General features: G+C 44.0%; 1 protein-coding gene across 1 annotated transcript in view; it reads left to right on the forward strand.

Annotated features, from left to right (window-relative positions):
* The first annotated feature begins 4,843 nt into the window (after window positions 1-4,843).
* WIF1 (WNT inhibitory factor 1) overlaps window positions 4,844-14,715 on the forward strand; it is a 69,227-nt gene continuing 59,355 nt past the window's right edge. The window contains exons 1-2 of the mRNA XM_069955841.1: window positions 4,844-5,028; window positions 5,204-5,343. Of these exons, the coding sequence (XP_069811942.1) occupies window positions 4,902-5,028; window positions 5,204-5,343 (267 nt within the window). The 5' untranslated portion in view covers window positions 4,844-4,901. The remainder of the gene's footprint in view (window positions 5,029-5,203; window positions 5,344-14,715) is intronic.

The following is a 14,715-nucleotide window of genomic DNA, read 5'->3' on the forward strand; positions in this document are numbered from 1 at the left end:
CACTAACTCTCCCATAACAATTACTATAAGCATTTGTCTTTATAACATTCCATAACTTGGATAATGAAGGATAAAAATTGGTGTGCAAATGTAATAATATATAAAAGGTTTGAAATATGCATGGTAGTATAACAAGTCATGAGATGGACCACTTTTACGGCATTACAAATTCCTATATTAATCCTGCAGAGGGCACCCGTGCACTGGAATATGTTGTAAACTCCTGAAGCTCGACACCAGTGAATATCTTATAGCCCTAGAATACCTATATGAAGATTGTAATAAACTGATTTAGATAAAGCTGTATACACAAAGCTACATTTACATTTTTATTTACATATCCAGCCATCACCGTATACATATACATATGCGTATAGAACTGTATCTGTTTTCTTGGAATGTGGATTCAGTGGAGCTCTAAAGTAAAAAAGAGAGCCACTGGCTCCCTGTCCTAACACTTACCTTTGTAAGCCGCAGGTAGTCCAGGCCTATGTACTGCCAGTGGTTAGGAGCCTAGACCCTATACATGTATGCATTCTTGGTCGAATGTGCCGTTAAAATCAGTTAAAGGTGTATGGGTATTTTTATACTACAAATCCCACAATACTCTACTGGTGCATGAAATTAGTTAGGAGTGCACATAAGGTGTATTTAAAGGTGCATAACAGTATTTCTCCACATAAATTACTCTTTAATTCTTATTTGCCACTGTGGAACACAGTATCTGCCTACAACACATGCACTGAGGCATCCTGCGTTCTACAAGAGCCCTATGGTGACATTCCGGGAGGTGATGTTCCCCCTCTTGCGAGACCATCCATGTATGCCTCTTTCACACAGTGCCATGAACGCTTTCTTCTCTGCGCCACTGGTAAGCATGACTTCTTCTGCCCTCTATCTACCTAATGCCATTTGGTTTGTTTCTCCTTGTAACTACCTACCCTTATCTATTATCATTTCTCTGCCAAGAGCAGACTTTTTTGCAAAAACAGCACCCCACCTGTGCCCTGTTTGTTGTGCTATTACAATTTAGCTCTAGTCACTTCAGTAGAACTGAGCTGCAAAATGACATCCAAGCTGTGGACAACTCCTTTAACCCCTTGAAGACCAGGCCCCAAAAAAACCAGTGGACCGCTCCCATTATCATTTTTTGCGTTTTTGTTTTTTCCTCCTCCCCTTCTAAGAGCTCTAGCACTTTCATTTTTCTACTGGGCCATGTGAGGGCTTGTTTTATTCAGTTGTACTTTGTAATGGCGCCTTACATTCTACCATAACATGTTTTATGGAACCCCAAATATATTTTTTATGAAAATATAAATTGGTGAAATCGTAAAAAAGAATATGATTAATGTGATATAAAAGCAATATGATAACAGGTTTACACAGATTCTCTAATGTTATATATATTTTTATATTAAATCTTTTTTTTTTTTTTTTGCAATTAATTATTAATAAAGTGGCCCTATTGTGACGCTTATAACAGTTTTAGTTTTTCACCTACGGGGCTGTTTGGGGTGTCATTTTTTGCGCCATGATCTCTACTTTTTATTAATACTCTGTGTACATTGGACGTTTTGATCACTTTTTATTCATTTTTTTATATACAATGTAACAAAAAATCTGCAATCCCGGCACTTTTCCCCCCTCTTTCCGGTTACGCTGTTCGCAATAACGATTGTTATATTTTAATACATCGAACAATTATGTTTGCTATGGTATATGAGATGTTTATTTATTTAATAAATTGTATATGTTTTATTTATAAAATGGGTTAGGGGGTGATTTTAATTTTTATTGGGGAGGGGCTTTGGGGTGTTTTTAAAAAAAATTATTTTTTTTTACACATTTTACATGCAGCCTTTTACATTTTACATTGCATACACTGTACAATGCTATGCCATTATGCATAGCATTGATCAGTGTTATAGGCGCTGTGCTGATTGAGCCTGCCTGTGGCAGACTCAATCAGCAGAGCGCTGATTGGACCACACAAAGGAAGTTAAGAGACCTCCAGCGATCCATTAAAAAGCGATTGGGACCCCCGTAGTCACACTGCGACAGAAGCTGCTCTTAAAAACCTCGACTGCAGACTGTTATTAGCAGTAAGCGCCTGGCTGGCCCCCACCTGCTATGAAGCGCGCTCCGCTGTGGAGTGCTCTTCATAGCTCCTTAGAGACCCACTGGCTCAGTTGCCCCTAGCAACCAATCAGATTCCACTTTTCATGCCTCACAGACTCTTTGGAAAATTGCCAGGGGCAACTAAAACAATTCTACTTCTACCCCACTGTTTTTTTAATTCTTAAATTTTTATTGAGTTTTATTTGTCATATTAAACAAACAATGAACATATACCACTTATGTGGCAACAAGACCAATACACATGGAAAAACATAGTACATTCTCGGCTTTGCTTTACAGCAAATAAAGAAACAAGTAACACAGTGGGTTTAAACAGAACATAACTTTGTGGTACAGCCCATGTCAACCTAATCAAATGCTAAAGGACTACACCAAGGTGTGGCAGCAGTCACTGAGAGCGGAATGAGCTACCCAACCAGCAAGACCATTGTGCTACATAAGTAGAGTCGGTGTGTGTCAAATTGGTATACATCTTCATAAGAGGCGGAGGAGTCGGTTAAGTAAATCACATCATTTATATAAATTGTACACGTTTTTATAATAAATATAATAAATATCAAGGTTGTCCCCCAACTTTTTCAAAATGTTTAATCTTGGCACACTGCATGCTTGAATTTGACATCCCTGTCATAAATATAATGTAAAATATATACTGTTCTAGATAAACAGTGATGAGTAGTAGCTGATTCCTATGAAAATGTGTACTTTGGAGCAGGAACAAGACAAGGCATTTTGGTGCCCCAGCAGGGGCGTAGCTAGAATTCCCAGGGCCCCATAGCAAAAACCTGTAAGGGCCCCCCCCACCCCTATGCACAACACAAAACACAAATGTATATATATATATATATATATATATATATATACACACACACACACACACACACACACATTGGTGATGTGGCAAAAAAAAAAATCTCTTGTGGCCAGAGGCAGAATCCTGCCTGCAGCCACAAGAGTGACTGGCAGAGCAGAGAGCCAATGGCTGCTTGCTCTGTCAGTCCATTGTATTTAACTATAAGGGCCCATTTGGAGCCCTTATTGTTAAATACATAGAGGCAAGAGCTGACTACCTTCTGCTTCAACCCTTATGCACTGCAGTGTGTAAATGACCCAATGTTCAGAACACAAGGAGATCACTGCTTTACTGCTCGTGCACTTATAACCCCTGACCTCTGCACTGAGTTCTGCACATTTTCCTACTTGATTGCAATAGCCAGAGAACAGAGGTCAGAGGTTATCAGTGCAGTGAAACAGAGATCTCTTTGCTTGTTAACCCTTTTTTTGTGTTGCAGCATGTAAGTAAACATTGGGTCACTTACACACTGCAGTACATAAGGGGTTAAGCAGAAGGACACGGGAAGCTCTTATCTTCTCCCCCCCCCCCCCCCGGGCCCCCCTACTGCAAGGGCCCCATAGCAACTGCCTCTATGGTAGCTACGCCACTGTGCAGCTTCACACGTTGTAGTTCTCAGGAGAAGTCATCATTGTGATTAGGGCTGCATGGCAAAGAAAAGTGAATATGACCAGTCAGAGAAGACATCACCCATTAGATTGCTGGGTTGTTGTTTTTTACACTTTTGTTATAGTAAATCCTTTTATATACCATGAGATAACAATTCTAGAGCATTTTACTCAAGGTCCTATTAGAATAATGTAAATGAGCTAGATGAGCGCTCGTTTATTGGGTCTATCGTTAGTGATGTCCATGCAGACCTTGGCCTAAACTGACATACATTACTTCTCGGGCGGTCCCGGGCAGTGACTGGCTGAGCAGCCTGTCAGCTCAGACAAGCCGCTCTGAAGCTGCAGCCATAAACTAAGAGTGAAAGCAGAGGGCAGGAGAAGACCAGGAGTGTGAAGAAGTAATGTATGCCAGTTTATTCAATTGTTAGCTCTCGGCCGCGCATCACTATTACACGCAGGGTTGCACAGTCGGCAGACGATTGATTGTAGGTCTGGATCAAAGACACCATCAGCCTATGATCGTTGTCATCAGCGGATTATTGCTCCTTCTAATAGGGCCCTTAGAAATCTGTATTGTAACTTTCTGTTATTACTCCTGGAGATGTGTGAATAAGGTCTAGCCTACTTGGGTCTTTTTATGTGCACATATCTGACACTATATAGCCAATGTATGACCGCAATATTGTTGCATGCCCTTATTTTCCTACATGGTTACTGCATTGCATGTCACCACTTTTCTGTGATGTGACCCAGGGCTGCTTTTTAGTCTCACATAAAGTCTGTCTGCCAGGAAATCCACTGGGCGTATACCATATTCTTAGACCACTAGTAACAGGACTCCAATAATGAAAGCACTGTATATACCCCTTTATAGGTCCAACAAAGGTTTGAGAGAAACATTTGGTTTTCCAATAAGAGCATTTTTGTCTTTAGTTTTTTTCCCTATAAAGCTGGATTCTGTGCCTCAGGAAATAAACCAGTACCAGCTCTCTAGTTAGTTTGTTTGCTATTTGTCTTTCTTCTGTAAACCTGTGCGATGCCATTGCTTGCATAAACTTCAGAAGAGACTCCCATTAGGTTGTGTGGCGCCCCCTTGTGGTGCTCAGCAAACTTGTAACGGGGCACCTCCCTCATATGACACTCAGCTCTCCCTCCTTTACTACTTCATTGACTCCGAGCTGCCAGGAGCCAGCCCCCTGAGTGAGATCAGAGCAAAAAGTAAGTACAAACAGTGTAAGAGCTCAGGACAGAGGGAGGTGAAAAGTCCAGAACCAAACACTAGCATCGCCCTCAGCAGCATGGCCCTAAGAGCACTCTGCTGCTTCACACTCCAGCTATGGAGCATTCTCTTCTGTGGAGCTGCTCAGCAGCAAGAAGACAGCTTGTACATGTGGATTGATGCTCACCAAGCAAGAGTGCTAATAGGTAGCCACCTATAACTGGGGACTTGAAAGAAATCACATCAATGGGTAGTTTCCAAGTCACTAATATTCCAGTGCTATGTGCACTACTGATCTATAGTGTAATGCATGAATGCATTGTGATAAAGCGCACACTGTCTATGTACCTGCCTTCTCATCACTGTCACATTTATTCTCAGGCTTTGAAGAAGATATTTTGATTGTTTCTGAAGGGAAAATGGCACCATTCACTCATGATTTTAGGAAAGCTCAGCAGAGGATGCCAGCTATTCCTGTCAATATCCAGGCAATGAATTTTACATGGAAAGCTACTGGACAGGTATGTCTAAGAATGATGACATGAAAAGAGTTGACAGCCAGGATAGACTAGTTATTGAATGTGAGCTGATTAGATATTTTTCTGATTTAGAGCTGGGATGAATATGGTTTGTAATTATCTGTAAATGCTGTGCAGTTTATGCAAATGAAATAGTGAGAGGACAGCTGATAGAAAGTATAGTACTATAATATCATAGAATTTTATTGCTGAAGAAGAATAACCTATGGGTGAGCACAATGTATATACAGATATACTAGACTAGATGACCTGCAGCACTCCAAAATCAGTGAACAAACTTTATTGCATTATGTGCCAAACCACAACCTTTCAGCTACCTTATATAGCCTCACATGTTTACAGTCACACTAGTATTTATTTTATATTATGAATGATATCATCATTATTATTATTATTATTGTTATTATTATTATTGTTATTATGCAGTCAGGTTTGTTTATTTTAATAAGCAGTGTATGTACCAGTACTTTTAGCAGAAGTTTTTCAGGATCTCTCATATGTTCAAGTAGGTCATGTGGTTGGCAGGGTTCTGGCAATGTTCTGATCTGCCATTTCATATTTCAGCAGGCAATGTGAGTCCCCAAGCAGCTGCCGCAGACTCCCAGCTGCTCAAACACAAAACTGACTGTAAATATGTCACACATAGTAACTTGAAAGAGAAACAAAAATGTGTGTTTAACCTTTCTTTCAAGTTCATCCAAAATAAGACCTTCATCAAAGAGGCAAGGCGACATAGTGGGTAAACTATCCCCCAGAGGATTGCAGTAAGAGTAGTCATGTGGCATTGTGATGTGTGAAGAAATGCAGGCTGCCAATTCCAAGTAGTTGAGTAACTCTATAAATCCACCTCAGAATTAAGCCCCCATGTCATACTCTAAAAGAAATATAATTCATCTGTGTGTGTGAGTACTTGTGGAATCTTAGCAACCCTGTGAATATGGATCAATGGTTCATTCATTGAGCATAATTACTTTATTTTATATTATTATATACTTTATTGCCTAATATCAGTAGGTCTTTTTTCTTTCCTAGTAAGGGCTCGTTCCCACTGAGCAAAAGCAGCTGAATTTCTGCGCTGAATCAGCGCTGAAATTTCAGCCGTTAAAATAGGTGCAGAGCTAATTTCCATTGTGTTGAATGGAAATTCTGCTCTGCAGTTCACACAGTGGAATTTCCGCACTGAACTAATCCGCTTTCCGCCAGAAGAATGAACATGTTCATTCTTCCGCTAGCGGAAGCCTATACAAATCAATGGGGCTCTGATTTTCTGTTTCAGCGCGGATTCAGCGCGGATTCAGCGCGGAATACAAGCGTAATACAAGCGGAAATTACTCGCTGAATCAGCGCGGAAATGGGGAAAAGGGGGGGGAGGAGGATTCTAGTATATGTTCTGGTATAGTCTAGTTTACTCACCAAATACTCGCTGAATTTCAGCGCTGAATGCATGCGGATTCAGCGCGGATTCCTCGAGTATTCCGCGCTGAATTTGTCAACAGCTGATTACGAGCTGAACACTTTCCTAGCAGAATACGCAGGGATTCTGCTTGCATTCTGCTTATATTCTGCTCGGAATTCAGCGTCAGTTGATTTCAGGCGGAAATATTTCCTTGCGTAATCCGCTCCTTTTGCTCTGTGTGAACGTAGCCTAAGAATTCCAAATGTCTCCAATCTGTAAAAATATACCTTCACAGCACTGCATGTCACCAGAGGAAATACCTTGTTTCCTGACCTTGGAGCAGAATTTCTAAAATGGAATGTTAATATGTTTACATTCTGTCGGCATGTTTTTTTGTTTTTGTTTCTTCTTCACATATCAAGAGTGTGGCTCTGAGCCTTTAATATTGAGAGCCTGTTCTTCTGTGGTATTTTGCATCTTGGTGTTGTAGACATGCCACCAGGGATCAAAGCACAATGCTGCTGAAATCCCACTTCATTTAGACCAGCAAGCATGTGCATGCCATCTGTTCTATCTGATAGAAAACAGCGGTAAACCACTCAAACTTTAGCCAAAAAAGGCTTTAGTGCTTAGAGATGAGATGCAAGGCACCTTGTAAGCTACATCTGGTTTCCATAGTAGTTTACATAGTATAAATGTTCAGTATACAACCTCTTTTTTTCACAGCAGTGCAGAAAATATTGTTAATGTCATGAAGATCAGTCACTGAAGTAGCCGACACATGTAGGAAAAAAGAAATAAAGTGATATTACATGTCTGAAAATACACAGACAATAATATCTGATTAATTCACTGACTGTGATAACTACTGTATTTACCTCTGCTCTAATTCTTTTTCAAGATAGCACAAAGCATAAGATTTGCTATGACAGTATAACTCTTGTTGTATGGTGTTTTTGCAAAGGTTTACTTGAGGTGATATTTATTTTACAATATTATATAGGCTGTACATAGTAGAGCTCTGGCCAAGACCTCCTTTTTCAAAATGCCCGGAGAGGGGGTGGGTGGCCCACATTCCGGTGCTCCAGTCTGGTGTCCTGCCTCTGTCGCTGATTGGCTGAGCATGCCTGGGACATCATGTTTGCCAAGTCCGCTCAACATTAATATAATGATTGCTTGGAATAGTCCCCCTATTTTTAAAAGTTTTTAAAAATATGACAAAGCCCCTCCCCCAATAAAAGTTGAAATTATCCCTATCCGCGGTGAACAGTATAAACGAAAAATGGGAAAAAAGTGTCAGTATTGCCCCAGGAGTGCCCTGTAAGTGGAAAAATAAAAGCGCTATTGCTCTTAAAAAGCAAGAAGGAAAAAAAAATTCAAAAATTTTAATTGGCCTGGTCCTGAAGGCCAAAATACACAGTGTCCTTAAGAAGTTAATGGAAAGCAACTAGTATAGAAGTAGAAACTAGAGTTAAAGAGCAGTGCTTCTGGGGAGAATACCTTTGTAATTTAGCTGTATTCCACAATTTTTCCTTATGGATTACTCTGTGTGCCAGTATATAAATTCAGAGCCCCACAGAGGTACAGTGTGGACACAATGCTTTTTATGGATGCTGTTCAGGATTCATGTGACACTAGTATGGCTGTTGCATAATCTCTTATTGTTATTTTGACTTTTTGTCCACAACCACACAATGTCTTTTTTTGGCCGTCTGACAGACTTTTATTGGATGGTCGTCATGTAGCAGGCAAATAACGTCCATTATTGCAAAATAACATCCATTTAAAATAACGGGCGTTATTTGAGCTCAAAATGACAGCTGTCAAAAACATCTGTTAAACAGCCAAAAAGAGACTGTGTGGCCTAGGCGTAGGTTTCATTCCATGCACACAGTATTTATATAGAGGCAGAGCTCCTCTACATAAATCAGCGAAGCATCGGCAAAGCGGGGACATTTTTGAGCCCAACGCAAAAAATGCCTGACTTAATAAATGTCTCCCATAGAATACAAATCACAATATGGCATACATATCAGAACTCAAAGGGGGAGATTTATCAAAGGGAGTAAAATTTAGACTGGTGCAAACTACCCCCAGCAACCAATCACAGCTCAGCTTTCCTTTTACCAGAGCTGGAAGCTGAGCTGTGATTGGCTGCTGTGGGCAGTTTGCACCAGTCTAAATTTTACACTGTTTTATAAATCTCCCCCAAAGCCTTGTTCACACACCCATAAAATCTGTCTTTGAATGGCCTCGTTTACAAGGCCATACATTTTACAGGGCCATGATCCATACCGCAAAGAAACCTGAAAGAGTACAGAATGCAATTGCGGCACGGATCACCATTCACTAATGACTAGAGTGGCCTTTGGGTTCCTTTATGGATCAGGTCCTGGGTTTGACTATAACTTATGCATTATAGCCACACCACTGCTACAATGTTCAGTAATCTACTGTTCCTCACACGTTTAAATGAATTATGAGAAAAGTATCTTAATGCATTCATGCCAAGACTTGTATTCCAATGAGTTTAAAGTCAAGCAGCTGGCTTTGTTGATTAACGTGTTGTTCTGCCAATGCTGAGAGTATTGTTCTCAGTAACACAAAAAATGTCACTACATTCTGAATATACAGTACTTATACATAAAGTTAAAAAAAAGTTTGTTAGCCTAGAGGGTTTTTTAATCGAAGGTCATTTTGTATGTGTATATACATGATAGATACTCTTTAAACTTAAACTGTAACATACTTTATAGCAGAGATCTTTTTTTTTTTTTGCTATGAGGCTTGATCTATTAATGGTCGCTACAGTCAGTGTTGGACTGGTCCACCGGAGGACCGGAGGATCCTATGATGGGCCCCCAGCTTTAGAATCTGCACTAACACTGACTGGCATGTGGTTTCTAACTGGTTCTTTATCGGTGGGCCCTCAAGATTTATTTATTTGCCCTCAGGAGCAATTATTCATTTTATGAGCAGTTCTATGTGCAAGCTGGCATCACTGTGTTTCTACTAAATGGCTATAGTTTGTTGATAATCTTCTAGCAGATATATTTTCACTGTAGGGCACAGTGGGGCCTTATCCAGGGCAGTAATGGACTGTATTATCATAAGCCTAAGGGTATGATTAGTGTGGCCAGGACATTCAAGGCCAATGTTAGTTAGATTTACAAAACAAATAAGACAAAAAGAATAAAGATTTGTGCTGCACTCAGCAAATGGATGTGGCTTAGTGCAAATTGGGCCTAACTCCATAGAAGAATAGTCATGGCTTAAAGCGACTCTGTACCCACAATCTGACCCCCCCCCCCCCAAAAAAAAACACTTGTACCTTCAGATAGCTGCTTTTAATCCAAGATCTGTCCTGTGGTCCGTTCGGCAGGTGATGCAGTTAATGTCCTAAAAAAAACCTTTTAAACTTGAAGCCCGTGTCAAACGGGCGTTTCTGTGCCCTAACTTTGCACCACCCCTCCGTCCCTCCTTCCCACCCTCTTCATCATTAGGAATGCCACTGAAACATTTTCTCCATGCTGAACACTGCACAGGTCCTTAACGATCCAGCCCATGTGCCGGGCTGACACAGGTGGGGAATAGGAGGCAATCTGCCTGGAGCATTCCTAATGATGAGGAGGGTGGGGAGAAGGGATGGAGGGGTGGTGCAAAGTTAGGGCACAGATACTCTCGCTTGGCACGGGCTTGAAGTTTAAAAGTATTTTTTTAGGACAATAACTGCATCATCTGCCGAACGGACCTCAAGACAGATCTTGGATTAAAAGGAGCTATCCGAAGGTACAAGTGGTTTGGGGGGGGGGGGTCAGGTTGTGGGTACAGAGTCGCTTTAAATGTGACATTAGAGCATGCTTTAGGTTAGCTATTGGACATTGCGTTTGTTTTGTCCACAAGCAGTCCCTGCAGTACCTGCAACATTCTCCTGCCCCCCTCTCATCTGTGTAAGTAATCAGCACAGACCAGGGGCGTAACTAGAAATGGCTGGGCCCCATAGCAAACTTTTGATTGGGGCCCCCCCCCGCCCCACCCCCTCTCGATCGACCACTATGCCATCAACACACTCAGCTCTACACAGGTTCTGTACACCATATAAATTACAGTACAGTTACATCAGGTGACTTACAGGAGACGTCTTCTTTGATCGGAGTTCTTCCCTTTTCATTTTCTTTTCCATCTGCCCTGGGCCGTTATGAGAACTTCTCTGGGCCACGAATCCACAGAATCTGCCAGACAGACATATTAGGCTCCACACTCTGTCACCATCCTCATCTCTACCAACTGCACATCTGTATTGGCCCCTTTACACCCACATTTAGCGGGTAGGCTGACTCTATGTGATCCCATTTTAGTATATGGCCCTCCTCTCTGTCACCCCTCCTTATAGATAGCTTCCTTATGTTGCCCCCCCCCCCGCTGTCCCCCTTATAGATGCCCCCCCATGTTGTCCCCTTATAGATGGTCCCCTATGTTGCCCCCCCTATAGATGGCCCCCTCTTCCCTTATATTGTCCCCTTATAGATGGCCCCCTTTCCCCCAATGTTGTACGTTTATATCCCCCTCTCCCCCTATGGTGTCCCCCCTTATAGATGGCCCTCTCTCCCCCCCCCTTATAGATGCCCCCCCTTCCTTATAGATGGTCCCTCTCTCCCCCCTCCCTTATAGATGCCCCCCTCTCCCCCCCTTCCTTATAGATGTCCCCCTCCCCCATTCCTTATAGATGCCCCCTTCTCTTCTCCCCCCCTTCTCCCCCCCCTTCCTTATAGATGCCCCCTTCTCTTCCTTCCCTTCCTTATAGATGCCCCCTTCTCTCCCCCCCTTCCTTATAGATGCCCCCCTCTCTTCCCCCCCCTTCCTTATAGATGCCCCCTTTTCTTCTCCCCCCCTTCCTTATAGATGCCCCCTTCTCTTCTCCCCCCCTTCCTTATAGGTGCCCCCTTCTCTCCCCCCCCCCTTCCTTATAGATGCCCCTTCTCTTCCCCCCCTTCCTTATAGATGCCCCCTTCTCTTCCCCCCTTCCTTATAGATGCCCCATTCTCTTCCCCCCCTTCCTTATAGATGCCCCCTTCCTTATAGATGCCCCCTTCTCCCCCCTTCCTTATAGATGCCCGCTTCCCCCCCCTTCCTTATAGATGCCCCCTTCTCCCCCCCTTCCTTATAGATGCCCCCTTCTCTTCCCCCCCTTCCTTATAGATGCCCCCTTCTCTTCCCCCCCTTTCCTTATAGATGCCCCCTTCTCCCCCCCCTTCCTTATAGATGCCCCCTTCTCCCCCCTTCTCCCCCCCTTCCTTATAGATGCCCCCTTCTCTTCCCCCCCTTCCTTATAGATGCCCCCTTCTCTTCTCCCCCCCTTCCTTATAGATGCCCCCTTCTCTTCTCCCCCCTTCCTTATAGATGCCCCCTTCTCCCCCCCCTTCCTTATAGATGCCCCCTTCTCTTCTCCCCCCCCTTCCTTATAGATGCCCCCTTCTCCCCCCCCTTCCTTATAGATGCCTCCTTCTCCCCCCCCCCTTCCTTATAGATGCCCCCCTATAGATGCCCCCTTCTCTTCCCCCCCTTCCTTATAGATGCCCCCTTCTCTTCTCCCCCCCTTCCTTATAGATGCCCCCTTCTCTTCTCCCCCCTTCCTTATAGATGCCCCCTTCTCCCCCCCCTTCCTTATAGATGCCCCCTTCTCTTCTCCCCCCCCTTCCTTATAGATGCCCCCTTCTCCCCCCCCCTTCCTTATAGATGCCCCCCTATAGATGCCCCCTTCTCCCCCCCTATAGATGCCCCCTTCTCCCCCCCTTCCTTATAGATGCCCCCCTATAGATGCCCCCTTCCTTATAGATGCCCCCCTATAGATGCCCCCTTCTCCCCCCCCTTCCTTAAAGATGCCCCCCCTATAGATGCCCCCTTCTCCCCACCCGACCCCCCAACGAGGAAAGCAAGTTTAAAAAAAAGAAAGAAAACTCACCTAACAGCACGCTCCCCCGTCGAGCCTTTTTCCTGTCACCCCGTCTGATGCGCGGCTGCCGTCTGATGCCGCGTCCTAGCCCCGGCAGCGCGCGTATCATAGAGTTCTGTGTGGGCCTGTGGCCGCGACTTCCGGCACACGTCTCTGTGCCGGAAGTCGCGGCCGCAGCACAAGCCCACACAGAACTCTATGATACGCGCACTGCCGGGGCTAGGACGCGGCATCAGACGGCAGCCGCGCATCAGACGGTGGGTGACAGGAGCGCTGTGGACCGGTCCCGTGCTCCTCCTGGCCCAGTGACTCCTTTTCCCTATGGTTGGGGAAAGGAGTCTCCGGGTCGGGAGGAGCACGGGACCGGCCCCCGGCTACAGCACCCGGGAGGCATGCTCAGCCACCGGGTGCTGCAGGATATGTCAGCTCCAGGGGCCCGCGTCACGGGCCCCCTGATGCGGCGGGGCCCCGTAGCAGCCGCTACGGCTGCTACGGCGGTAGTTCCGCCAGTGGCACAGACTTATTATGTGCAGGCAGAATACAGGAGACAGTTTAAGCATGAAGTATGTAAAATGAAGCTTCAGCCTGTATTTGCAGAACATAATGGGAAGTAAAATGTAAAAATGATAATAAAATGTTAGAGTTCTTCATCGTTAAAGGGGTTGGCCACTTTAACCCTTTAAGGACATGGCCCATTTTCGTTTTTACGTTTTCGGTTTTTCCTCCTTGTGTTTAAAAGGTCATAGCACTTGCATTTTTCCACCTAGAAACCCACATGACCCCTTATTTTTTGCGTCACTAATTGTACTTTGCAATTACAGGCTGAATTTTTGCATAAAGTACACTGCGAAACCAGAAAAAAATTCGAAGTGTGGTGAAATTGAAAAAAAAAACGCATTTCTTTTATTTGGGGGAAATGTGTTTTTACGCCATTCACCCTGGGGTAAAACTGACTCGTTATGCATGTTCCTCAAGTCGTTACGATTAAAACGATATATAACATGTATAACTTATATTGTATCTGATGGCCTGTAAAAAATTCAAACCGTTGTTAACCAATATACGTTCCTTAAAATCGCTCCATTCCCAAGCTTATAGCGCTTTTATCCTTTGGTCTATGGGGCTGTGCGAGGTGTCATTTTTTGCGCCATGATGTGATCTTTCTATCGGTACCTTGATTGCCCATATACGTCTTTTTGATCGCTTTTTATTACATTTTTTCTGGATTTGATGCGACCAAAAATGCGCAATTTTGCACTTTGGGATTTTTTTTGCGCTGACGCCGTTTACCGTACGAGATCAGGAATGTGATTAATTAATAGTTCGGGCGATTACGCACGCGGCGATAGCAAACATGTTTATTTATTTATTTATTTGTTTACTTTTATTTAAAACCTGGGAAAAGGGGGGTGATTCAGACTTTTATTAGGGGAGGGGGCTTTTTACTATTAACAACACTTTTTTTTTTTTTTTTACACATATACTAGAAGCCCCCCTGGGGGACTTCTAGTATATACACTTGGATCTCTCATTGAGATCTCTGCAGCATAGATATGCTGCAGAGATCCATGAGATCGGCACTCGTTTGCTTTCGGCTGCTGCAGCCGGAAGTAAACGAGTGCCGAGCCGAGGACGGCGCCATCTTGGACGCGTCCCCGGCCGGCATCAGTAACGGAGATCGCTCCTCCGGGACAAGGTCCCGGAGGAGCGATCTCCCCCACTAGACACCAGGGAAACGTTGCCTCCGGTAATCGGAGGCAGCTGTCAACTTTGACAGCTGCCTCCGATTAGCTAATTAGCGGGCACGGCGATCAGACCGTGCCCGCTAATAGCGGCGGTCCCGGGCTACACGCGGCACCCGGGATCGCGGCACTTCAAAGCGGGGCCGCCGCGCGGCCCCGCTTTGAAGTGCAAGTGAGGACATAGGACGTACCGGTACGTCCTATGTCCTTAAGAGGTTAAAGTAAAATTGGTCAGTACAAAGTATTAGTAAGTGTACTCACTG

Source organism: Dendropsophus ebraccatus, chromosome 1 (assembly GCF_027789765.1).
Source record: "Dendropsophus ebraccatus isolate aDenEbr1 chromosome 1, aDenEbr1.pat, whole genome shotgun sequence".
In the NCBI taxonomy this organism is placed as follows: domain Eukaryota; kingdom Metazoa; phylum Chordata; class Amphibia; order Anura; family Hylidae; genus Dendropsophus; species Dendropsophus ebraccatus.